The sequence below is a fragment of the Suncus etruscus genome, chromosome 7 (genome assembly GCF_024139225.1).
Source record: "Suncus etruscus isolate mSunEtr1 chromosome 7, mSunEtr1.pri.cur, whole genome shotgun sequence".
Lineage (NCBI taxonomy): Eukaryota > Metazoa > Chordata > Mammalia > Eulipotyphla > Soricidae > Suncus > Suncus etruscus.
In genome coordinates, this window is record NC_064854.1 from 90,933,934 (window position 1) to 90,960,154 (window position 26,221).

The 26,221-nt window shown below is 38.4% G+C and overlaps 1 protein-coding gene and 1 pseudogene across 2 annotated transcripts in view; one reads left to right on the forward strand and one right to left on the reverse strand.

The window, feature by feature from the left end:
• MAP2K4 (mitogen-activated protein kinase kinase 4) overlaps positions 1 to 26,221 on the forward strand; it is a 189,143-nt gene that overhangs the window by 46,382 nt on the left and 116,540 nt on the right. For both annotated transcript variants that reach the window (XM_049776912.1, XM_049776913.1), the window contains one exon: positions 7,981 to 8,083. In XM_049776912.1, the coding sequence (XP_049632869.1) occupies positions 7,981 to 8,083 (103 nt within the window). The remainder of the gene's footprint in view (positions 1 to 7,980; positions 8,084 to 26,221) is intronic.
• Positions 18,148 to 18,334, reverse strand: LOC126014958 (uncharacterized; annotated as a pseudogene).

Sequence of the window (26,221 nt, forward strand, 5' to 3'; positions counted from 1 at the left end):
CCTCATCTTTATTGCCTCTGGGTGTTATTATAATAATGCGTTTTGTTTTTCTTTCTTTTTTTTTTATTGGGCCATACCCGTTTGATGCTCAGGGGTTACTCATGACTAAGCACTCAGAAATCTCTCCTGGCTTGGGGGGAACCATATGGGATACCGGGGGATCGAACCGCAGTCCGTCCTATGCTAGCGTTTGCAAGGGAAACACCTTACTTCTAGCGCCACCTTCCCGGCCCCAACGTTTTGTTTTTCTTAAATCCCACAGATGAGAGACACTATTCTGTGTCTCTCCTTCTGACTTATTTCAGCATAATAGTTTCCATCTCTATTTGTGTATAGGAAAAGTTCATGACTTCATTTTTCCTCATGGCTGCATAGTATTCTAAATAAATTTAAAAAAAGGGTCAAGTTAGAATTAAAAAAAATCTTATCAATAACAAAAGTCTTTGTCCATATGGATTCATTAGATCATTCAATCAAACCTTTAAAAATTTGCTACTCTTAAGCCCTCAAAAAAAAGATCAAGCACAGTAATTTTTCTTAAGATCTTCTATGATTTTAATATCATGTTAATATTCAAAATACACATTTCCAGAAAAGATAATTTCATACCAATCTTCCTGATAAAATCAGTGTAAAAATCTGTAACAAAATCTTATCTAAATCCCAAATATATTAAAACCATACACCCTGATCAAGTGGTATTCATCCTAGGAATGCAGGATGGTTCAGCATATGTAAATCAATCATAATATACTACAGTAATATAAAAACTTTATAATATTATCAGTTAATCCAGTGAAAGCTTTTGACTAGATAGAACATCCATTCATGATAAAATTCCTCAATAAAGTTGAATTGGAGAGAATGTTCCACAAGATAGTTAGGTCCATCTATAACAGATCCACAGCGGTATCATTTCAAATTGTGAGTAATTGAAATCATTTTCTGAAATCAGGCACAAGAATGACAATCCACTGTCTCTACTTTTATTCATTATAGAAGTAGAAGTCCATGTTACAAAGTACTCAAGAATATCAAAGGGATCCAAATTGGAATAGAAGTTCTATTAACACTATTTATACATGATAATTTACATAGAAGACCCTAAAGAGTTCACAAAAATGCTGCTAGCAAAAAAAAATTAGTCCAGCAGAGTAATTTGCTTTAAAGTCAGTTTTCTTTTTTATATAGATTGTATAGATTGTATTCTTATATACAAGAAATGATTCTGAAGAGAAAGATCAATGACTCTAGTCCATTTAAAATAGTAATCAAAAATATCATGTATGGGGCCAGAGAGATAGCACAACTGTAGGGTATTTGCCTTGCACATGGCCAATCCAGGACGAACCTTCGTTTAATCCTTGGAGTCTCATCTGAGCACATAGCCAGGAATGACCCCTAAGAGTCACAGGGTGTGGCCCAAAAGGCAAAAAAAAAAAAAAAAAAAAAAAAAGAAAGAAAAAGAAAAAGAAATTGCTCCTGGCTTGGGGGACCATATGGGATGCGGGGGATCAAACCAAAGTTCATCCTGGATCAGCCCTGTGCAAGCCCTGCTTCTGTCTATTACTCTGACCCCATTATCTCCCCATTTTTTGATGGGGTTAAATTTTGTTGTTGTTAAGGTCTGTCAGTAGCTTGTATATCTTAGATATTAGCCACTTATCTGATGGGAGTTGGGTGATCAGTTTCTCCCATTCAGTGGGTGGATTTTGTATCCTAGGCACTATATCCTTTGAAGTGCAGAAGCTTCTCAGCTTAATAAAGTCCCATCTGTTTATCTCTTATACTAAGAAGTTCTTTCCATTGTCATTTGATGAGATTTTTTTTGATCAAGAATGGATGTTGGACCTTGTCCAATGCTTTCTGTGTATCTCTTGATAAGATCATATAGTTTTTTTCTTTTTGTTGATATGGTGAATTATGTTGATTGATTTACATATGTTAAATCATCCTTGCTTTCCTGGGATGAAACTTAACGTGGTCTTGGTGATTACCTTTCTGATGAGGCGTTGGATCCTATTTGCCAGGATTCTGTTGAGGATCTTTGCATCTGTTTTTATCAGGAATATTGGTCTGTAGTTTTCTTTTTTGGTAGCATCTCTTTCTAATTTTGGTATCAGGGTGATTTTAGCTTTATAAAAACTATTTGGATGTGATCCTATTTCTTCAGTTTTATGGAAGAGCCTGAAAAGGATTGGTAGTACTTAGTCTTGAAAGATTTGAAAGAATTCGTTGTGAATCCAACTGGGCCTGGGCTTTTGTTTTTGGGAAGACTTTTGATTACCATTTTAATTTCCTCAGTAGTGATTGGTCTGTTTAGATATATTAAATAATCCTGGTTTAACTGTGGAAGATTTTATGAGTTCAAGAATTTATCCATTTTTTTTCCAGGTTTTCATGTTTCGGGGCATAGAGTTTGTCAAACTAGTCTCTGATTACTCTTTGAATGTCTGCAATATCTTTAGTGATCTCCCACTTTTCGTTTCTAATCTGGTTTATTAAGTTTCTCTCTTTGTTGTTTGTTTTGTAAATGGTTTATCAATCTTGTTTATTTTTTCAAAGAACCAACTTTGGATTTCGTTGATCTTTTGGATTGCTTCCCCCCCCCCCCCCGTTTATTTGATTTTAGTTTTTTTTTTTTTCTTTTCTGTCACACTTAGTGATGTTTAGGGGTTACTTCTGGCTATGCTCTCAGAATCGCTCCTGGGGGCCTGAGAGATAGCATAGAGGTAAGGCGTTTGCCTTTCATGCAGGACAGTGGTTTGAATCCCGGCATCCCATATGGTCCCCCGAGCCTGCCAGGAGCGATTTCTGAGCGTGGAGCCAGGAGTGACCCCTGAGCACTGCCGGGTGTGATCCAAAAACCAAAAACCAAAAAAAAGAAATCGCTCCTGGCTTGGAAGACCATATGGGACTCTGGGGATCGAACTGAAGTCTGATCTCGAGCAGTACAAACACCATACTGCTGCACTATTGCTCCAACCCTGCGGATTGCTTTTTTGTCTTGTTTTGTTTTTTAGGTCACATCCAGTGATGCTCAGGGGTTTTTCCTGGCTATGCACTCAGAAATCACTCCTGGCTTGGAAGACCATATGGGACGCTGGGGGATTGAACCACAGTCTGTCCTATATTAGCCACTTGCAAGGCAAATACCCTACCGCTGTGCCACCGCTCCGGCCCTCAAATTGCTTTTTGATTTCCACTTCATTGATTTCTTCTCTAATCTTTGTTATTTTCTTATGCCTATCTATATTTGGTTCCATTTGTTGATCGTTTTCTGAATTTATAATCTGTGTCATTAAGCTATTTATGGAGGCCCCTTCATTTTTTCTGATGTAAATTTGCAAAACTATAAATTTTCCTCCTGGTACAATTTTTGTTCTGTCCCATAAATTCTGATAATTTGCATCTTCATTAACGATTGTTTCCAGGAATGTTTTGATTTCCATTTCTATTTCATCTCAGATCCACCGGTTGTTCAGGAGTGAGCTGTTTAATTTCCAGGTGTTAAAGGTTTTCATCTATGTCCCTTTGTAGTTCACGTCTAATTTCAGTGCCTCATTATCTGAGAAGGTAGTCTACACAATTTCTATCCTCTTGACTTTATGTAGATATGTTTTATGACCCAGCATGTGGTCTGTCCTTGAGAATGATCCATGTGCATTGGAGAAGACTGTATATCCAGTTTTCTGGGAATGTTGTGCCCTATATATATCTACTACTCTACTTTCTTCCATTTCTTTTTTCAGAGCTAGTATATTTTCAATGGATTTCAGTCTGCTTGACCTAGCAAGGGGTTACAAGGCTGTGTTGTGGTCTCCCACTATTATTGTGCTGCTGTTTTTGATGTCTACTTTTAGATTTGCTATTAATTGTATTAAATATTTTGCGGGTCCCTTATTGGACATGTACATGTTTAGGAGTGTAATTTCTTCCTGTTGTACATATCACTTGATTAGTATGAAATGTCCATCTTTGTCCCATGTAACTTTCTGAGTCTAAAGTTGTGTCATCTGATACTAGTATAGTTACACCACCTTTTTTTAAGGGAGTTACTTGCTTGGATGATTTTCCTCCAATCTTTGGTTTTGAGTCTATGTTTGTTCTGACTATTCAAATGTGTTTCTTATAGGCAGCAGAATGTTGGATTCAGCTTTTTGATTCATTTTGCCAGTCTCTATATCATAACAGTTTGATATAGTCCATTGACTTTGAGAGAGATAATCATCATGAGATTTAGTGTCATCTTTGTGTAGAAGTTTACTGTGTCTGTTCGTCTGTCTTGTCTCAAAGTATACATTTCAAAGTATATGTCTCAAAGTATATATTTCAGTTTTTCTTTTTGTTTGTTTTTGGGGCCACACAGGTGACACTTATGGGTTACTCCTAGCTATGTGCTTAGAAATCGCTCCCCTGTTTGGGGGATTATATGGAATTCCAGGGATCGAGCCAAGGTTCCTCCTGAGTCAACAGTGTGCAAGGCAAATGCTCTCTGCTTGTGCAGGTCCTTCAGTTTTTCTTTTGAGGTTGAATTTGAGTATGTAAATTTTCTGGGCTGTTGTTTTTCCATGAAACTTTGTATACTTCCTTCAAATCTGAAAGTGAGTTTGTCTGGGTGCAGTATTCTAGGCTGTACATTCATTTTATCGAACTTAGTTACTATATCCCACAGTGCTTTCTGGACTTGAGGTTTCTTGTGAGAGGTCTGCTGCAAATCACATCTTTTTTTTTTGGGGGGGGGGGCACACCCTGTGACGCTCAAGGATGACTCCTGGCTATGTGCTCTGAAATTGCCCCTGGCTTGGGGGACCAAATGGGATGCTGGGGGAATAAACTGCAGTCCCTCCTAGGCTAGCGCCAGCAAGGCAAATGCCTTATTGCTCCGTACCACTGCTCCGGCCATCTTCATATCCTTTTGATTTTTATTTGTGTTTCGTTCAAATTGATCTATGCTTTATTTGAGTTCTATGACCATCCTCTTTATTTCTTATCTAAACTCCTATCTGAGAGGCTAACTCGGTGGTTAACAGTTTTCGGGTCATCAGAGCTGCCATCTTCATCTCTTTGCTTGGTGTTGGCCTGTGTTGTTTCCCCATTGTCATGCTTGTAGTGTGTGTTTTTTTTCTATGTGTTACAGTGGGGTTCATTGTGCAGAACATGCTGGTGGCTGCTAAGTGTAGTGGCGAGGCATTGTTTCTCTGGCTCCACCCTTTGTGGTCGGGACTGTTCACCTCTGAAGAAGTGGAAAGATAGGCAGGGAGGACCAAGGAACAGGACACAAGAGAGTTGAGAATGTAGTACAGAAAGGTTGCCTGCTGTTCTTCAGAGCCTGCAGTCCATCCAAGCACTTTTAAGGACCCTGCACTAAGATTTGAATGCCAGAAGTGCTGAGAGGACACCAAGGAGCCAACATTAGAATGTGGACCCGGAGCCTTCAGTATATGTCTTATATACTCCAAATATGTATGTTGAAATGTGAACGGGAGTGGAATGTCTTGTGTCTCTATTTGTTTTATTTGTATTTTTTTTCTCAAAATTTGTTTGATTATTTTTCTTTAAAGATTATCTGTTACTGCCTAAAACTTTAGTTTGAAGAAGTGATCATTTTTTTCCTCAGCTGTTTTTCACAGTGATTCTTTGTACTGTTATTATTTCTCATTAAACTTTAGATATTCATTAATTTTCACTATATACAGATCATGAGGTAGACAGTCTCATTTTGTGAGGAGAGAGTTGGGTGTGCTGAGTATTACTTATAGACTACTTATAGACTATTTTTCATGCATGCTTGGAGGACAATATGTGGTACTGGGGGTTAGGGATAAGTTTGTTACTTCCTCTACTATATCTCTGACCTGAGTTGAGTTGATTTTTCCATATAATATGCAGCTTTCAGCTTATTATTTGAGGATTTTTGTGACCACGAACTCAATTAAATTTGATCACAAAGATCCTTAAACTCAGTTTTATCGGAGAAACTTTGCTATCTACTGTGGCATTTATAACTTCACAGATTGTATTTAATATTTTTGGGGAATCCCATTAATATACCATCTGCAAAATAGATTCATCCTGCTCTAACATTCCTCAAATACCTTTTTTTTATTTTGGTGGTGATGATGGTGGTCTTATTCTAGGTCATCTAAATCAGTTATGAGTATGAGTCTGGTTTATTCTGAAACAAAATTTCTATATCTGTACATAGAGACTATAGTGGATAGCAGTTAGATACTATTATTCAATAAGGAAGAAAATGGATAAAAGGATCAGCAATCTCAAGCAATTTCAAATTTAGTATAGCAAATTTCACTATTTTTTTGAATACTTGTATGTCTTTAATATTTCTTTAAGTCAAATATTTAGTAAGTACAAAAGCATATTTAATTTTTATTCATTATTAAATTATTTTTTTCTATTTTTTTAAATAATTTTTTTTTATACATTTAGTGTTTTTGAACATGGTTAATTCTCAGGCTTTAATTTTTTTTCTTATATAATTTACAGGGCTTTTGTTGTTATGTTTAGGTCTTATTTAAACTTGGTTCTGACCTCAGAAATCATTATTGTAGGTTAGGGGACCATTTGGAGATTTCCAGGTTGTGTGTGTGTGATGCAAGTGTCTTACCTTCTATACTGTATATATCTGTCCCCAACAATTCACTGTTTTAATACACCCACATTTTATTTTTTTATTCAATAAAGTATCGTTTTGTTGTTATTTTTTCCCCCCTCCACCCATTCTCAGATATCCAACTGAAGTGGTGCACTCAAACTTTAATTTTCATTGAAGGCACCAAGCTAAGCAGATTGAGAGCTCTAATATATATTCTAAATCTTTTGAAATACGGAAACATTTGATTTTCGGAAATATTATTTGAGTAGTTATGTTAATGTGAAAAATGGTGATGACTGATGGTTAAAGTATCCTAACTAAAATATTATTTTGGTTTTTTGGTCATACCTGGTAATTCTCAGAGGTTACTCCTGGCTCTTCATTCAGGAATCACCCTATGTTTTATTTGTGGGGGAAATCACATGGGATGCCAGGTATCGAACCTGGGTTGGCTATCTGCAAGGCAAGTCTTCTACTCTTTGTAATATTGCTCCAGCCCAAGAATTGTAATATTTATAGGAAACAGTTCTACAACAAATGTCAAAGACCCAACTGTTATAAAACATATAATTATATTGTAAAGAAAGTATTTTTTATTATTCATTGATATAGACATCTGATCAGTGAGTGAAGTATATTACAAAATGTTAATTTATGACTTCATTTTAATTATAGATAAAAATTATGGAAAATATCGTATAACAGACAAAATTTATTTGGCATAATAGGATTTATAAATCACCTTTAAAAACTCATATGCATGTACAAAATGCTTTAATAAAATGTTTATTTTTAAATGTTTACTGAATTGTTTTTTCTAATCGTTTACATTTTATTTGTGTACTATTAAATTCTGATTTCTCCCTCTTTATTCCAAAGAAACTTTTACAAATCAAGGATTATTTGAAATACTTGTGTTGATAGTAGTATGATATTTTTCTAAAAACCCTGTTGGGGTTATGGAATGGTTTGATTTTATACTCAGTTGTTTATATTACATTGAGCTATAATAATTTTCATTAAGTAGAGGCATCCAAAGAGGTAATATTTTAGTGAGTTGTAATTATTACAGTGATATTTTCATATACAACGTTAGTATCTTTAAATAATATAGCATCTCTGAAGCATTGAGCATTGTTTTCTTTTATATTTCAACATAGAGTGATTTGTGTTTAGTAATTTTATATAGCTTTAGCTTAATTATTTTCTTGATTATTTTGAGAAATTTATTGTTGCTTTTCAAAATACTGGTAAATACTAAGTAGATATGTTTTTCTTTCCTTTAGTGTGAATTTCTTATGCCCTTAGAATAGTACCTGTTTTATAGTACTTGAAACTTTTACTTTTTATTTGTTATTTCTTAGGTAAACGCAAAGCATTGAAGTTGAACTTCGCAAATCCACCTTTCAAATCTACAGCAAGGTTTACTCTGAATCCCAATCCTACAGGAGTTCAAAACCCACACATGTGAGTATTCCAGGTAATCAGTTGACTCTACTCAAGCTGAGATTTTAAGTTAATGCATTTTATGAAATTCTCTATTTTAAAGGTTGCTTTTCCATATTTTTACATGAACTTATTATTAAATAGATACTGATTCTGTAGTATAAAGTAGAAAATTTAAGTTTTTAATTTAAAATTTTTTTTAATAAGTGCCTTTTTTTTAATTTTAATTATGACAACAAAGATGCAAAGAAAGAGGACAGGGTAAAGTTACAGTGGAAGCACAATCACCCATAAACAGAATTCTCGGTAGTCCCATCGATGATATCCCAGCCTTGAACTTTCAGCCAAAGAACATTAAGAAAAACAAAACTGAACCCATGTACAATACAATTACTTTGTCCCTCAAATCCCCAGTTGTAGTACATACTATTTTTTAGCAGCACACAATATAATCTAATGACATTAGACTTATGTAACTCCTTAAACATTGAGGGCAAAGTACATTTATCTAGTTCCATGCACATGCTTACTATTTTAAGTTAACCTCAAAACTTTTAGTGGGTTGTTTTTCTTAAGGATTGGAGTCAAGGGAACTAGTAAAAAAAGGTGTTAGAGTGGCATTTCTTTGCAATAGGCCCACCAAAATATAAGGGACATGGAAAGCAAGATTATGGTCTAAATACAAGGAGACCCTACCCCTGAAGTTTCCTGGCACAGGACTGACTCTAGGCTCCAGGCAAACTAGTTTGTCCAATCCAAGTCATCATCTGTAGTGGCAATACACCTCCATTCCTCACATAGTCTCTGTTGTTGGTATCATGCTTCTATATTAAAGATCCTGGAGTCTGCATATCCCATATTGCAGTCAGGATGGTGCAGAGCATCCTCTCGTTTCGCCTCACTTAAGGGGCAATAGAGAGAACCATGTCCTGTAGAGCAGGTCATTGTTGTTGTCAAGTCTTCTCAGTGTAAACGGAAGTCTCTTTTTAGGAGGTCGATGTCAGACCCTTGGTAGTGTCTTTCCTGGTAGAGGACTGCTTCCAGCTGTTGCTATAAAAGACCTTGGATGTTTCGTAGATAGCTTGCCTGGTTCCGGCGTGAATGGAGGATGCCCATTTTTCTGAGGCCTGTGCCAGGTCATTATATCAATGTTCAGGGTGTAAGGTACATTGTACTGAGATTTATTAAATAAGAACTTATCTGTATGTATAGTGTTTTCCCATTTTAATGTGTCTATGCAAACAAGGATCAATGCCATGGTGTGTTATTGGTGCATCTGGAGCAATAGGAACAAGACCAGCAATTTCCATAACAGTTCAATCATAGGCATCAAACTGAGGGACAGTTCCACCAACAATCCTTACTGAACAGCTTACAAAGAAAAGACAAGATGAAAAGTGGATAGAAACATCATGGTAGAAGAATATATAGAGAGTTACAGCAGTTAAAGAAAATACACATAAAATATTCAAAAGATTTATGTGTTCAATTTATGTCCTTCTAAATAGTTCTGGGATTGCTAGATCCACTGTATGTCTTTGGTCAGAGATTAGAACTGTGTGTTACTGAAGTTCAGAAGGGTAAATCTGGGGTACTGATGGTTGGGAGGAGTATATGTTCGCGCGGGGACGCCGTGCGGTTTGCAAAATGTAGACTGGTATGGAATTGCCAGTGACAGCCTGAGTATAGCTGAGCAGCTATCTGCCACCCCCAGATCAAACTCCACCCCCTAAGCCAACCTCTGGAGCCGGCCTGGGAGTGGGGAAAACCCAGGGTGCCCCATCAGGTCCTCCCAGGAACCCACCTGGAGATCCGGAGGAAAGGGGGAGAGGGGGGTCGGGTGACCCAGGTCCGGGCCCCCCTACCCTAGGCCGGGCCAAGAGGCCCCCGGCACATGCGGAGGTCTGCCAGGGGCCCACCCGTGCCGGCTAAAAATCCTGCTCCACGCAAGTTTTTAATTTTAAAGTTACTTGATAATAAAAAGTTTAAATATATTTGTTATGTAAAATTTTCTCTTTATTAAACTTTAGTAGAAATTATTTTGTTTCTTCTGAATTTTTCTTTTTTTTTATTTTGGTTTTTTTTTTTTGGGGGGGGTCCACACCTGGTGATGCTCAGGGGTTACTCCTGGCTATGCGCTCAGAAGTCACTCCTGGCTTGGGGGACCATATGGGATGCCGGGGGATCGAACCGCGGTCCGTTGTAGGCTAGCGCAGGCAAGGCAGGCACCTTACCTCTAGTGCCACTGCCCGGCCCCTCTTCTGAATTTTTCAATTAAGTCATAGTAATATTTAGAAAATTAAAAACTGGGGCCGGAGAGATAGCATGGAGATAGGGTGTTTGCCTTCCATCCAGAAGGACGGTAGTTCAAATCCTGCCATGCCATATGGTCCCCCGTGCCTAACAGATCGATTTCTGAGCCCAGAACCAGGAGTAAACCCTGAGCACTGCACCCCCCCCAAAAAAATCAAACTCCCCATAGTGCCAGACAACATTTATACTTACTAGGTGACTAATTAGATTTTGATTCCCAATAAACCAATTTTCTATAAAGTTTCATGTAAATTGATAGAAGGTCATGTGCATATTAGTGATTCTTTTTGTTTCTTAATATTCAAATAAATAGAAATGACAAAATTATTTTTTATTTTAATTTTTGCCTTCTGGGGCCACACCTGTAGTACTCAGGGCTTACTCTTGGCTCTCTCTACTCAGGAATTACTACTGGCTGGCTGTGCTGTGGTGGGGGTGATGACCAAATGGGATGCCACAGATTAAATCCATGTTAGCCATGTCCAAGGCAGGTACCTCCTTCCCTCCCTCCCTCCCTCCCTCCCTCCCTCCCTCCCTCCCTCCCTCCCTCCCTCCCTCCCTCCCTCCCTCCTTCCCTCCCTCCCTCCCTCCCTCCTTCCTTCCTTCTTTTCTTTCTTTCGTCACATTGATTAGGACTTACTCCTTCCTGACTTTGTGCTCAGAGATACTACTGTCAATGCTTGGAACCATTTTGGGGTGCCAGAAACTGAAACCATGTTGGTCATATGCTAGGCAAGCACCCTATCCACAATATTATCACTCTGACTCAAGAAACTTTTAGTACTTCTTATTCATCAGAACTCTCTCCAGTAACAAGGAAAAAGTCTTAAAATTTTGTCTGAAACTAACTCCTGTACTTTTACTGCTTTTATTTTGGTTGCTAGCTGAACAGTATATTTGAAGTCTAAGAAACAAAGATCGTAACTATAATTGCGATGTCTTTTTCTTTTTGAACACCTTTTTGCACAAGGAAAAATACAACCCTATTTAAACTTAGAATTAAATAAAACTTTCCTGTGCTTGTACTCCTTTCCTAAGAATTTCTTCATGTATGGGTAATTAATGAAGAAATCTTTGCTTGTGATTTAATAAATGAAAGATGAAAGTAGGGTGTTACCAAAATTTGAGTTGATCAGGATTTTTTTTCTCTTTCATTGTCTTAATTTTTTAAATTACTACTTTAAAAATTCCTGTAATCTGGTAGGCTTAAAAAAATTCTTTCAAAGGCCCAAAGACAATAGAGTTAAGGGCTGAAAGGGCCAGAAGGACCTGCTCACAATTTGAAGCTCACTACGAAGAGTGGTAAATGCTGTTAGGGAAATAACTACACTAACAACTAGCATGACAATATTAAAGAATGAGAGAAGGAGAATGCCTGTCCCGAAAACAGGCAGAGGCAGGGGAACAGGGGGGCATTGGTGGTGGGAATGTTGCACTGGTGAAGGGGGGTATTTTGTTTATGACTGAAACTCAACTACAAACATGCTTGTAACTTGTAATCATGGTACTTAAGATTTATATACGTATTAAAAAAATTCTTTCAGGGGGCTGGAGAGATAGCATGGAGGTAGGGCATTTGCCTTGCATACAGAAGGACAGTGGTTCGAATCCCAGCATCTCATATGGTCCCCCAAGCCTGCCAGGAGCAATTTCTGAGTGTAGAGCTAGGAGTAACCCCTGAGCGCTGCTGGGTGTGACCCAAAAACCAAAAAAACCCAAAAATCCTTTCATTTTTCCCAGCAATATTAAAAGTTAAAGAGACCACAGTAATACATATTTTATTTTATTATAGAATCTTTGGAATTGGATTCCTGTATATAAAAATTTTATCCTCAATTATTTTTAATTGTGGTTTTCTATTCTCTGGATTAGGAATAGATAACAACTGATACTGCTCCTAATGTATTTTGACTCAATACAGTATAAATTTTCATCTTTTACATTCATATCTATAAGGAATTTTTTTTTTTGTATTCTTGAGCTGTTTACCATTGGGCATTGAAAGCAACTAAGTTACTTAGGATAAAGTACTTTGCCATATATATAAAATATAACTTCTGATTGGCAGTGCTTTGATAAAGATGTCTAAGGAGATTTCCTTTGTTATCTTGATCCTTTTACTTTGGCAATTGATTATAATTTCTAAGAATAGATTCATTCGGGCCCGGAGAGATAGCACAGCGGCATTTGCCTTGCAAGCAGCCGATCCAGGACCAAAGGTGGTTGGTTCGAATCCCGGTGTCCCATATGGTCCCCTGTGCCTGCCAGGAGCTATTTCTGAGCAGACCGCCAGGAGTAACCCCTGAGCAACGCTGGGTGTGGCCCAAAAAACCTCTTCCAGAAAGTCAAGAAATATATCCAGGATCAGAGCTGGTCAGCATTTCTCTCTCTCTCTCTCTCTCTCTCTCTCTCTCTCTCTCTCTCTCTCTCTCTCTCTCTCTCTCTCTCTCTCTCTCTCTCTCTCTCTCTCTCTCTCTCTCTCTCCCCCCCCCCCCCCCCCCTCTCTCTCTCTCTCTCCCCCCCCCCCCCCTCTCTCTCTCTCTCTCTCTCCTCTCTCTCTCTCTCGCCCAAAACCCTAAAAAAAACAAAAACAAAAACAAAACAAAACATAAAAAAAAAAAAAGAATAGATTCATTCTTTTTGGTGGGGTGGGAATTTTGGACACACCCTTGTTGTTAGAGGGTTATTCTTAGTTCTGTACTCAGGTAGGTACATGTACACTCATGGGGCCTCATGCTGTGCCGAGGATGGAACCAACTTACTTCCCTGCACCATATATCTGACCTTGTGCCGTTGTTCTTATTTTGAATTTTTTAAATCTATTTTAAGGATAGAACCAGTCTTACTTCCTTGTACCATATATTTGGCGTTGTGCCTTTGTTTTTATTTTTAATTAATTAATTTATTTTTGTTTTTTTGGGCCACACCCGGTGATGCTCATGACACTCAGGGGTTACTTCTGGCTCTGCACCCAGAAATAGCTCCTGGTTTGGGGGATTATATAGGACATTCAGGGGGTCTATCCACGGTCTGTCTTAGGTTAGCACATGCAAGGCAGACGCTGTACCACTTGTGCCACTGCTCTAGCCCCTTTATTTTTAATTTTTATCTTTTTGGCAGTTTACTTTTTTGTTGTTTGTTTATTTATTTATTTATTTTTTAACACAAAAGAGTTCCCAAAGACTGCTTACTCATTCTCTTTACTGTGTAGCCTGACATTGAGATTCTGACTGTGATGGCCTGCTGGGCCACTATTTATTTCCACAATTGTTTTGTTATTCTTGGAGAAGACATTGTGAGTGATAAGTAAGATAGCATAGTAAGATTTATTGCACATCAGCAGCACCATGAGCTGTTGTGGACCAGGAATTCCAGGGAGCATGTCCATAGTCTCCTTGGTGCTTCTTCACAGATGAGGGAGCGGAGAGATAGCATGGAGGTAAGGCGTTTGCCTTTCATGCAGAAGGACAGTGGTTTGAATTCCAGCATACCATATGGTCCCTTGTGCCTGCCAGGGGCGGTTTCTGAGCATAGAGCCAGGAGTAACCCCTACGCACTGCCGGGTGTGACCCATAAACCACACACACAAAAAAAAGATATGGCCCTTCAATCTTCAGCACACCTTGGTGTCAGTGCGTTTGGCTTCTGCAAGTTCACCTTAACCTTGACATAGTGGTCATTGGAATTGGTGCCAATGGTTAGTCTATCTTGTTTATTCTTTCATAAAATCAGCTTCTGGTTTCATTGATTCCTTGTATTGTTTATATTGTTGTTTTCTCCTCTGGTTTTTATTCTAGTGTTTGGTTCCTTTGTTTTCCAGATATTTAAGGTGTGAGTTAAAGTTATTGGCTTTACTTTTTCTTCTTTCATTATGTAGGTTTGTATTGCTATGAGTTTCCCCCTAATTACTGGTTTTGTTCTATCCCACTGGTTTTTTGTACCATTTTTCTTCATTTTCCTTGTCCTCAAGGAATATTTTTATTTTTATTTTTTTGATTTCCTCTGATCCAGTTGTTATTAAACATCATTCTGTTCAGTCTCTTTGATATTAGAGTTTCTCCACATCTTCTCTTTGTGATTAATCTTTATTTTCTGTGGCACTGTGGTCTTTTTGGGTGTTTGTTAACTTTTATAAGACTTATATCTAATATGTGATCTATCTTAGAGAATGTCCTGTATACACTGGAGAAGATTTTTTTTAGCCTTTTGAGGATATTAAACCCTTGTAAATGTCTTTACTGATACTCTGTCTAGTGATTCTATCCAGTGGTGAGAGTGGTCTGTTGAAGCCTCCCACTGTTATCACGTTTCCATCCATGTGTTTCTCTAGGTTTGTGATTCAACATGTGAGTATATGTTGATTAGAGTGTTGATTAGAGTTAGCACTTCTTGGTCAGTTGTTTCCCTGATTAATAAGTAGTATCTGTCCTTGTCTCTATTTACTTTCTTGAGGTTGGATGTAATTTGGTCTAATATATATATAAAGATAAATACAAATTGATTTGTATCTTTCCTCATACAAATTTCCATTATGTGCCTTTTCATGAGAGAGTTTAGTCTGTTGATATACAAGGAACCTATTGACAGAAAGGACTGTTGTACCATTATATTATGTGTGTTGTTGTTACAAGTTTTTGGTTTATATAAGTGACCTTTGAGTAGTTCATTTAGAGCTGATTTTATTATAGTGAAGTTGCAAGTTCTTTTTTATCCTCCCTTTCATATAAATAAGAGTTTTGCTGGGTAGTGGATTCTAGGTTGGAAATTTTTTTTATTCAGTAATTTAAATATGTCTTTACACTCTTCTTGTCTGACTGTTTTTATGAGAGATCTGGTGTGATTCTTTATCCAGTCATTTTTTCTCATGGAGTTGAGCTGTTTCCAGATTTTGGCTAGTGTGAATAGTCTTGGAATGAACATAGTAATACAACATAGTCTTTTTTTGTATTATTCTTTTGTATCCTTGGAATATTCCTATTGATATTTGAAACATCATTGAATATGCGTCTCTTTTTCTCTACTTCTTAAATACTTTTTTTTAAAGATGTTTTCCATTTTCTCTGGTGTGGGGTGATATCTAATTGCTTCGATTTGCATTTCTTTTCCATAGTGATATGCAGCACTTTTTTATTGTGTTCACTTTTTGACCTTCATAGATTTCTGTGCATTTTTACATCAAATTTCACATTTGTGCTTCCTCTTAGGCTGTCAGTACTTTGATATTTGGAGGAGTGGCATGTCTGCTTATACCCTCTATGAGCTGTGGCGCTTGGGCTTGTGGCTTTGGTTTTATTGTGATATGGAAGAGTGGTATAGCTGTATATCCAAAGCACAGACTCAGCAGCACTTAAAATTTGAAAATATGAGCTTAAATACCTCAGGCCAGGAGTCTGGCTGCTCTGAGAGGAGTGTCAGGATTACTTGTTAGGAGGATGGGATCTAGGAGTCCGCATGATGGGGTACTCAGACACCAGACACACTCAAGAGCTGCTGGATCTGAGTTCACTTTATTTGGAGTTCATATTTAAGCAAAAAATATCAATAGAAGGAACTTGGGTAGATCAAGTATGACATGTTTTTTAGCCACAGGATTAAGCATTATGTGTCAGCATAATCATTATACAGCCACCTAAACATTACATATATCTTATAAATTCTTCGTTAAATTTACCGTAAACAGAAATAAAAAAATACTTATTCTTTCCTCTTGAATATTATTTTTACTAGCCTGTTGATTAAATATAAAATATTGAGTCCTGGTATGGTGTGGGGCCTTTCTCGGCTGCACCTGGTGCCTGCGCCCCTTAGACCAGTGTGTGTATAGGTTGCAGGGTACCTACGGAGAAATGATCTACAGTCAGTCAGTTGAAGATTCAGGAGTTATCCAGCTTTATTTCGACGTCTTAGCTGCAATGTGCATTTTCCTCACATGGTCTCTAAGCTAAGCTTTTATTAAGCAGCCTCCATCAGCTGCCCTCCAAGCACCCTACCTTTGTGGCTTTCTTCCCCTCCCCCAACCAGCCTCTGTTATCTTCTGTCCTAAACAACTGGCCCTAGCAGGTGTGGGTGGGTCAGACCAAAAAGGTGATAGTAGCATATGGAATTGGGGGAGGGGTAACACTAGCACTTTGTCTATTAATTATAAACTAAGAAACTATTGTAAAAAGGGGGCAGATGTAATTAAAAGACCAAATATTCTCGTAACCTACACAATAGTAAGTAACTGGCCAAAAATATTGTTGGTTTTACCGGCTTGGGAAAAGTATTATTATAGACTCTACCAACTTGAGAAAAGCAGCTTAGGGTAAGTAGGGTGTTCTCATTATGCATTATGTTTAATAAGATCATTGTCCTGTCCTGCGAAGCGCTAACCTAGGGCACAACTGGCCTTTTCGTAACAGTGTCTGCCAGGACACCCCTTTTCAGGGGGAAGGCTAGGCCTGAACCACAGCAGTCCTACTGCCATCATGCCTTTAGACCAGGTACGATGCTCAAAGCTGCAACCACTGAACTATGTGATGTGCCTGTCAAGGTAACTGTCAGGGGGTGGGAGATTGGTGGTTGATGGAGTATTAGAAACAAGGATGATGGGAGCTGACACTGATAGTAGGGTTGATTTTGAAATCTGTACTTAATTTCAAACTACCAAAAACTGTGAATCACAGTTCTTTTGTTAAAAATAATCATTTTAAAATTTCCCAGTGTTCTTAGCCTGAGACTATTCTTCCTGGGACAAAATAGGGTTGCTGTTTTTTCAACTTTAGTAGTAGAATTGAAACAATTTAATGACTGAGGATGTTACTTGTGGTCTGCTGTTTCTTCTGGTAGGGGTGGAATGATGGGGGTGGGAGAGATTTGCCTGTTTCCGTTCTAAGAAAGAGCCCGGTTTATCTGGAATGATTCTTGCCATCCTTTCCTTTTCTCTTTATATTTATTCCCCCTTTAACTCACTGTAGTTTACAGTATTGCTACGTAAGGGGTATTGTGCATGCTACTTTACCTCCTTTCAGCACCTAATCCTTGTTCAGAGTGATCAGTTCTCTCTGTTATTGTCTTAATAGTCCCTTCCTTGACCTCTTCCCCCCCACCCTACACCATCAAAGTTAAGCCTCCTACTATAGACTTTGCTCTTTGTTTCCTTGCCTTTCAGCTTTATTCCGCTTCTCTTTTTCTTCATATCATGTATGATGAGGTCAATCTGTGTCTGCTCTCTCCTTCTCAGTCGTTTTACTTATTATGATATGCTCCAGGTCTATACATGTTTCATCAAGTAAAGACATTTTAATATCCCTAGTAAATCAGTAATTTTCTTTTTGGGGGGTATGTGGGATTGGGTGGTAGCTACCCAGTTTAGTTCCAGAGGGAAGAGTCATTCCCAGTGTTTGGAAACCAAGTGGTACTAGGGACTAAATCTGTAGCTACTGTAAATCATGATTTCCAGCACTTAACACCATCTCCCTAGTCCCTCATCATTAGTAATTTTTTTTTTTTTTTTTTTTTTTTTTGTGGTTTTTGGGTCACACCCGGCAGTGCTCAGGGGTTATTCCTGGCTCCAGGCTCAGAAATTGCTCCTGGCAGGCACGGGAGGACCATATATGGGACGCCGGGATTCGAACCGATGACCTCCTGCATGAGAGGCAAACGCCTTACCTCCATGCTATCTCTCCGGCCCCCCATTAGTAATTTTTTTTTTAAATAAAATTTTTATTGAAAAATTTACAAAGTTGAGGAGGGAGAGAAAGGAAGAACTGTGTAATTTTTTTTTTCTTTTTACCACTCAGACTGCATCCTCTCCTTCTACCCTCTCCGGAGGAAAGGGAGAACGATCATCAATGACAAAAGGCACCTAGAGCCAGCTTCACGCTCAGGAGAGGATGCTCTGACTCCTCCTTGTGGCTTCAGGTGCTCTGCACGATCAGAGAAACTCTCTAGTCACATGATCCCTGAAAGAATAGTCTTAGAACTGTGTATTTAAGAGAGAATATACATTTCTCCAGAGTGAAATAGGTAAAGAGACAAGCAAGACATGTTCAAGAGCATCTGCTTGAAGAGCAAGCCCCGTTAGTATTTTTTTGTTTGTTTCGTTTTAGGGCTACATGCAGCAGTGCTCAGGGTTTACTTTTCACTTGCACTAAAAAGTCAATCCTGGTGGAGATGGAGAACCATATGGGTGCCAGGGATCAAACATTGGTCAGTTGCATGCAAGGCAAATACCCTACTTGCTGTGTTATTACTGTTCCCATCATTTAATATTGTTTTTCTTCTTTATTTAAACATCTTGATTACAAATATGATTGTGATTAGGTTTCAGTCATGTAAAGAGCACCCCCCCTTCACCAGTGCAATATTCCTACCACCAATGTCCTAAATCTCCCTCCCTCCATCCCACCCCACCCCCACCTGTACTCCAGACAGGCTTTCCAGTTCCCTCATTCATTCACATGATTATGGTAGTTCTCTGTGTAGTTATTTCTATAGCTGTATTCACCACTCTTTGTGGTGAGCTTCATGAAGTGAGCTGGAAGTTCCAGCCCTCCTCTCATTGTCTCTGAGGATTGTTGCAAAGATGACTTTTATTTTTCTTAAAACCCATAGATGAGTAAGACTATTCTGCGTCTCTCTCTCCCTCTGACTTATTTCACTCAGCATGATAGACTCCATGTACATCCATGTATAGGAAAATTTCATGACTTTATCTCTCCTGACGGCTGCATAATATTTCATTGTGTATATGTACCACAGTTTCTTAGACATTTGTCTATTGAAGGGCATCTTGGTTGTTTCCAGAGCCTGGCTATTATGAATAGTGCTGCAATAAATATAGGTGTGAGGAAGGGGTTTTTGTATTGTATTCTTGTGTTCCTAGGGTATATCCCTAGGAGTGGAATAGCTGGGTCAAATGGGAGCTCAATTTCCAGTTTTTGGAGGAATCTCCATAGTGATTTCCATAGGAAGCCATCACGGTGAGAGAGAACTCTAAGCTCATTGTTCCAGCCCAGGGTTTTGGGGAAATTTGGGGAAATATGATAGAAATGGACACAGTGACCCAGGATAGGAATCTTCCAGCGCTTTTTATTTTTTACACAGTTGTTTTTATTATATGTGAGCATGTATAAGTATTCACACATTTTTATACAGACATATATAACAAATTCATACAAGTTGCGAGAATATTATAGCATGAACATGAGATCATCTGGAATCAACTCTAGGCATCGACACCTATAAGTCATCTACTCTACAAATTGAACCACATTCCTAGCCATCTCCTCCTCTTTCTCCTCTTCTTCTGTAAAAGGCTATAGATAATTCTATTAACCAGCAAAGGCTGGTTAATGATTCTGAATAAATGGGCCTACATCAAACTAAAGAACTAAAATTGAAACACAGTAGCCTGTGTAAGTAAGACAGCTAACTTAATGGTAGAAAATATTTTCATTCAACACATCAGGTTGATATCTAGCATATACAAAGATTAACCCTGAGCAACCTAAAAAACATCAAAAAATGGGAAAAGGAAATGAAGAGATAATATTCTAAGGAAGATTAAAAGATGGAACATGAAAAAATTGCTTATCATCAATCATTAGGGAAATCCTAATCAAGATGACACTGAGATATTCTCTCACACCAATGAGAACAACATATATGAAAAAAATACGTTGGCGTTTATGTGGTGAAAAAAGAATTGTGTTGTGGATGCTGGTCGGTCCAACCCTAGAAAACAATGTGGATCATTCTCAGTAAACTCAGAACCAAGCTGCCTTATAACTAAGCTATCTCACTTTTGGGTATTTATCCTCAGGACAGATAATCACTCAAAAGGACATAATATTCATTGTATTCATAGTATTCATTGCAGCACTCAGTACAATAGCTGGGAGTTGGAATCAACCTAGATGTCTAACAACAGATGAATGTATCATGAAGATGTGTTACATATATGCAATGGGGTACTACAGCCAAACTTGTACAACCAAAGTTAAAAATGGGCTTCTGATGATAGCAGGCTGGCTTGGGGGTGTGTCATGGAATGAGCTTAGGAAACGTTGGTGGTTGGAAGTTGACACTGGTTGAAGGATTGATGCTGAAACTGTATGTCTAGAGCCCACCTATGAATAACTTTTATTTCTTTTTTTTTTTATTTTTTTTTTGCAGGTTAAAGTTTTTTTTTAACAAAGATACTATTTTTTTTTTAACACCACCCATCACCAGTGCAACATTCCCATCACCAATGTCCCAAGTCTCCCTCCTCCCCACCCGACCCCCGCCTGTACTCTAAACAGGTTCTCAATTTCGCTCATACATTCTCATTATTAGGACAGTTCAAAATGTAGTTATTTATCCAACTAAACTCATCACTCTTTGTGATGAGCTTCCTGGGGTGAGCTGGAACTTCCAGCTCTTTTCTCTTTTGTGACTGAAAGTTATTATTGCAAGAATGTCTTTCATTTTTCTTAAAACCCATAAATGTGTGAGACCATTCTGCGTTTTTCTCTCTCTCTCTGACTTATTTCACTCAGCATAATAGATTCCGTGTACATCCATGTATAGGAAAATTTCATGACTTCATCTCTCCTGACAGCTGCATAATATTCCATTGTGTATATGTACCACAGTTTCTTTAGCCATTCGTCTGTTGAAGGGCATCTTGGTTGTTTCCAGAGTCTTGCTATGGTAAATAGTGCTGCAATGAATATAGGTGTAAGGAAGGGGTTTTTGTATTGTATTTTTGTGTTCCTAGGGTATATTCCTAGGAGTGGTATAGCTGGATCGTATGGGAGCTCGATTTCCAGTTTTTGGAGGAATCTCCATATCGCTTTCCATAAAGGTTGAACTAGACGGCATTCCCACCAGCAGTGGATAAGAGTTCCTTTCTCCCCACATCCCCGCCAACACTGTTTATTCTCATTCTTTGTGATGTGTGCCATTCTCTGGGGTGTGAGGTGGTATCTCATCGTTGTTTTGATTTGCATCTCCCTGATGATTAGTGATGTGGAGCACTTCTTCATGTGTCTTTTGGCCATCTGTATTTCTTCTTTGTCAAAGTGTCTGTTCATTTCTTCTCCCCATTTTTTGATGGGATTAGATGTTTTTTTCTTGTAAAGTTCTGTCAGTGCCTTGTATATTTTGGAGATTAGCCCCTTATCTGATGGGTATTGGGTGAATAGTTTCTCCCACTCAGTGGGTGGCTCTTGTATCTTGGGCACTATTTCCTTTGAGGTGCAGAAGCTTCTCAGCTTAATATATTCCCATCTGTTAATTTCTGCTTTCACTTGCTTGGAGAGTGCAGTTTCTTCCTTGAAGATGCCTTTAGCCTCAATGTCCTGGAGTGTTTTACCTACGTATTGTTCTATATATCTTACGGTTTTGGGGCTGATATCGAGGTCTTTAATCCATTTGGATTTTACCTTCGTACATGATGTTAGCTGGGGGTCTAAGTTCAACTTTTTGCAAGTGGCTACCCAGTTGTGCCAACACCACTTGTTGAAGAGGCTTTCTTTGTTCCATTTAGGATTTTTTGCTCCTTTATCAAAAATTAGGTGATTGTATGTCTGGGGAACATTCTCTGAGTATTCAAGCTTCTTCCACTGATCTGAGGGCCTGTCCTTATTCCAATACCATGCTGTTTTGATAACTATTGCTTTGTAGTAAAGTTTAAAGTTGGGGAAAGTAATTCCTCCCATATTCTTTTTCCCAATGATTGCTTTAGCTATTCGAGGGTGTTTATTGTTCCAAATAAATTTCAAAAGTGCCTGGTCCACTTCTTTGAAGAATGTCATGGGTATCTTTAGGGGATCGCATTAAATCTATACAGTGCTTTGGGGAGTATTGCCATTTTAATGATGTTAATCCTGCCAATCCATGAGCAGGGTATGTGCTTCCATTTCCACGTGTCCTCTCTTATTTCTTGGAGCAGAGTTTTATAGTTTTCCTTGTATAGGTCCTTCACATTTTTAGTCAAGTTGATTCCAAGATATTTGAGTTTGTGTGACACTATAGTGAATGGAGTTGTTTTCTTAATGTCCATTTCTTCCTTATTAGTATTGGTGTATAGAAAGGCCATTGATTTTTGTGTGTTAATTTTGTAGCCTGCCACCTTGCTATATGAGTCTATTGTTTCTAGAAGCTTTTTGGTAGAGTCTTTGGGGTTTTCTAAGTAGAGTATCATGTCATCTGCAAACAGTGAGAGCTTGACTTCTTCCTTTCCTATCTGGATTCCCTTGATATCCTTTTCTTGCCTAATCGCTATAGCGAGTACTTCCAGTGCTATGTTGAATAGGAGTGGTGAGAGAGGACAGCCTTGTCTTGTGCCAGAATTTAGAGGAAAGGCTTTCAGTTCTTCTCCATTGAGGACAATATTTGCCTCTGGCTTGTGGTAGATGGCCTTAACTATATTGAGAAAGGTTCCTTCCATTTCCATCTTGCTGAGAGTTTTGATCAAGAATGGGTGTTGGACCTTGTCAAATGCTTTCTCTGCGTCGATTGATATGATCATGTGATTTTTATTTTTCTTGCTGTTGATGTTGTGTATTATGTTGATAGATTTACGGATGTTAAACCAGCCTTGCATTCCTGGAATGAAACCTACTTGATCGTAGTGGATGATCTTCTTAATGAGGCATTGAATCCTATTTGCCAGGATTTTGTTGAAGATCTTTGCATCTGCATTCATCAACGATATTGGTCTGTAATTTTCTTTTTTCGTAGCATCTCTGTCTGGTTTAGGTATCAAGGTAATGTTGGCTTCATAAAAGCTATTTGGAAGTTTTCCTGTTTTTTCAATTTCATGAAAGAGTCTTGCCAGGATTGGTAGTAGTTCCTCTTGAAAGGTTTGAAAGAATTCATTAGTAAATCCATCTGGGCCTGGGCTTTTGTTTTTGGGCAGACATTTGATTACTTTCTTAATTTCCTCAATAGTAATGGGTGTGTTTAGATATGCTACATCCTCTTCATTCAATCGTGGAAGATTATAAGATTCCAAAAATTTATCCATTTCTTCCAGGTTTTCATTTTTAGTGGCATAGAGTTTCTCAAAGTAGTTTCTGATTACCCTTTGAATCTCTACCATATCAGTAGTGATCTCTCCTTTTTCATTCCTAATACGAGTTATCAAGTTTCTCTCTCTTTCTTTCTTTGTTAGTTTTGCCAGTGGTCTATCAATCTTGTTTATTTTTTCAAAGAACCAACTTCTGCTTTCGTTGATCTTTTGGATGGTTTTTCTGGTTTCCACTTCATTGATTTCTGCTCTCAGCTTTGTTATTTCCTTCTGCCTCCCTATTTTTGGATCCTTTTGTTGAGCACTTTCTAATTCTATGAGCTGCGTCATTAAGCTATTCAGGTATGCCCCTTCTTCTTTCCTGATGTGTGCTTGCAAAGCTATAAATTTTCCTCTCAGTACTGCTTTTGCTGTGTCCCATAGGTTCTGATAATTTGTGTCTCCATTGTCATTTGTTTTCAGGAAGGTTTTGATTTCCTCTTTGATTTCATCTCGGACTCCTATGAATAACTTTTAAATCACAGAGCTTTACATTAAAAAACATGGTGAAAGATGCCCAGAGAAGAGAATGCAGATTAAAACAAAAAAATTGAGAGTGCCACCTTTTTCAATGACAAATAGCAAAAGAATGTGTCTTTATGAGAGATTTAAGTCTAGGGTTGAGCCCTGACTAAAGAATTGACAGGACTATGGAATTGGTTGAAATAGCAGAGTACATGCCTTACATGTTCAAGGCTGAGGGTTAATTGCACTGCAGTACTTGTTTTTTCATAGAACTGCCACTGGATATTGTCACATAAATAAGCAATAGCAACAGAAGAAAAAGGAAAAAAACTATAAATGAAAAGTGATAGGAAAAGATAGGAATGACACTTGAGAAGAAGGGAATGTTTTGAATGTGATGTCTTTGATATTAGGTTTATTTTAAGGGGCAAATGGAAGAGGATTATGTCCAGCTGCCTTTGAATTTGATAAGGCTGCTTTGGTAAGAGTCCTGTTATACACACACACACACATACATACATACACACACACATATATATATACAGACACACACACACATACATACATACTTTTTGTTATATATATCTTTTCAGTTGGGGTGCCCATGGATTTGTAATCTGTTGGGTTATGAAAACTTTCTAACCTTTTCTATGAATAGTCCATCCTATCAACACTGTTTCTTGCATTAAATAATTAACGATGGAGCTGGATGGCGATGGATGGAGGCCTTTGTGCTTAAGCCCCAGCCACGTGGCTTCATCCCCCATGCAGCCGGCGGGTTCCAAGCCCAGGTGATCGGCGTAATCAAAACTCACTCACAGGCAGGCTTCAGAAGCATTAACTTTATTCATGCCCTATTCACCACATGTGTGTGGCCTATCTCATAACCTTTTAAGCACTAGTTATTCTTGGCCCTGCATCTTAAACTCCTTTTAGCCATCTTCCCTTTGGCGTCCATGACCCCAAAGCCAGCAAGCTCAGCAGGGCGAAAGGGCCGACTCCCCTCGCTCCAGGGTTTATCTACCTATTCCAAGACCCCTCCCAGGAATGGGCCGGGTCTTGCAGGTAAGGTCACACCTAATATCCGGTTCCCAAGACCCCTCCCAGAAATGGGTGGGTCTCAGGTCGCTACTCGTAAATCCAGGGTGGAGTAACACTGTTCTAATGAACTTTGAGTTCAGCTGCTATATGAGCAGCACTTAAGGAAACTGAATAGCAATAGCATGCAAATGTAAAGTTTTGTCTTGTTTTGTCTAGCAGTGTTTACTCTTTCATGATGGTAAAAGTTGCTTTCTGGGGCTGGGCGGTGGCGCTAAAGGTAAGGTGCCTGCCTAGCCTGCGCTAGCCTTGGACGGACTGCGGTTCGATCCCCCGGTGTCCCATATGGTCCCCCAAGCCAGGAGCAACTTCTGAGCGCATAGCCAGGTGTAACCCCTGAGCGTTACCGGGTGTGGCCCAAAAATCAAAAAAAAAAAAAAAGTTGCTTTCTATTTCACAAATCGGTGCTGTTTCAAAATACTGCAGATTTTTCTAATTATTACCTTTTGATTGAATGTCAGACTTGAATATTTGTATTCCCAGGGTGGAAGTATACTTCTAATTTTTTTTTTTTGGGTGTGGAGGGGCTCTTTTTCTCCTTCAGTCTTTTATTTACCTCATCTTAGATCTTAATAAAGATACTCATTTCTTAGCCAGGAAGCATGATGTGTCCATGGTAACAGAAAGACCAAGTTTACTATGGAAATTTCCAGATTTAACAGTGCTGCATTGCAGAAGGATGTATAAAGCAGCATAGATATTCTAGAAGTGTGTACACAGAATAGTTGCAGTGGCGTGCAGGGGATGTGCTGTTTATTTCCTGTAAAGGATCACTGATTTTCACCACATTCTCCCCAAGATTGCCACTTTCTTTTACATTGTCCCAGTATTTCCCATTCATCCTAATCTTCCTTCTTTTGCCCTCCCATGAGATAAGCTTTTCGTTGATGCTCGTGATTTCTTTTTATGGGGAGCCAAGGAGATTTTCTTGGCTCTGCACTCAAAGATCACTGTTGGTGGTGCTCAGGTGATGCCGGAGATTGCACCTGAATCCTCTGTACAATATGAGTGCCCTATCCTGTACCATCACTCCAGCACTCACTTTGTATTTTTCTTGCAAAATTCTACCAGTCCTTTATATATATTGGATATAATCCTTTATCTGATGAGTGGTGGCAAATATTTTTTTTTCAGTCTGTGAGCTATCTTTTATATTCTGGTCTTTCTCTTTTTAAAACATTTAAAAAATATATTTAAGCATCATGATTATAAACATGTTTGTTGTTGGGTTTCAGTCATATAAA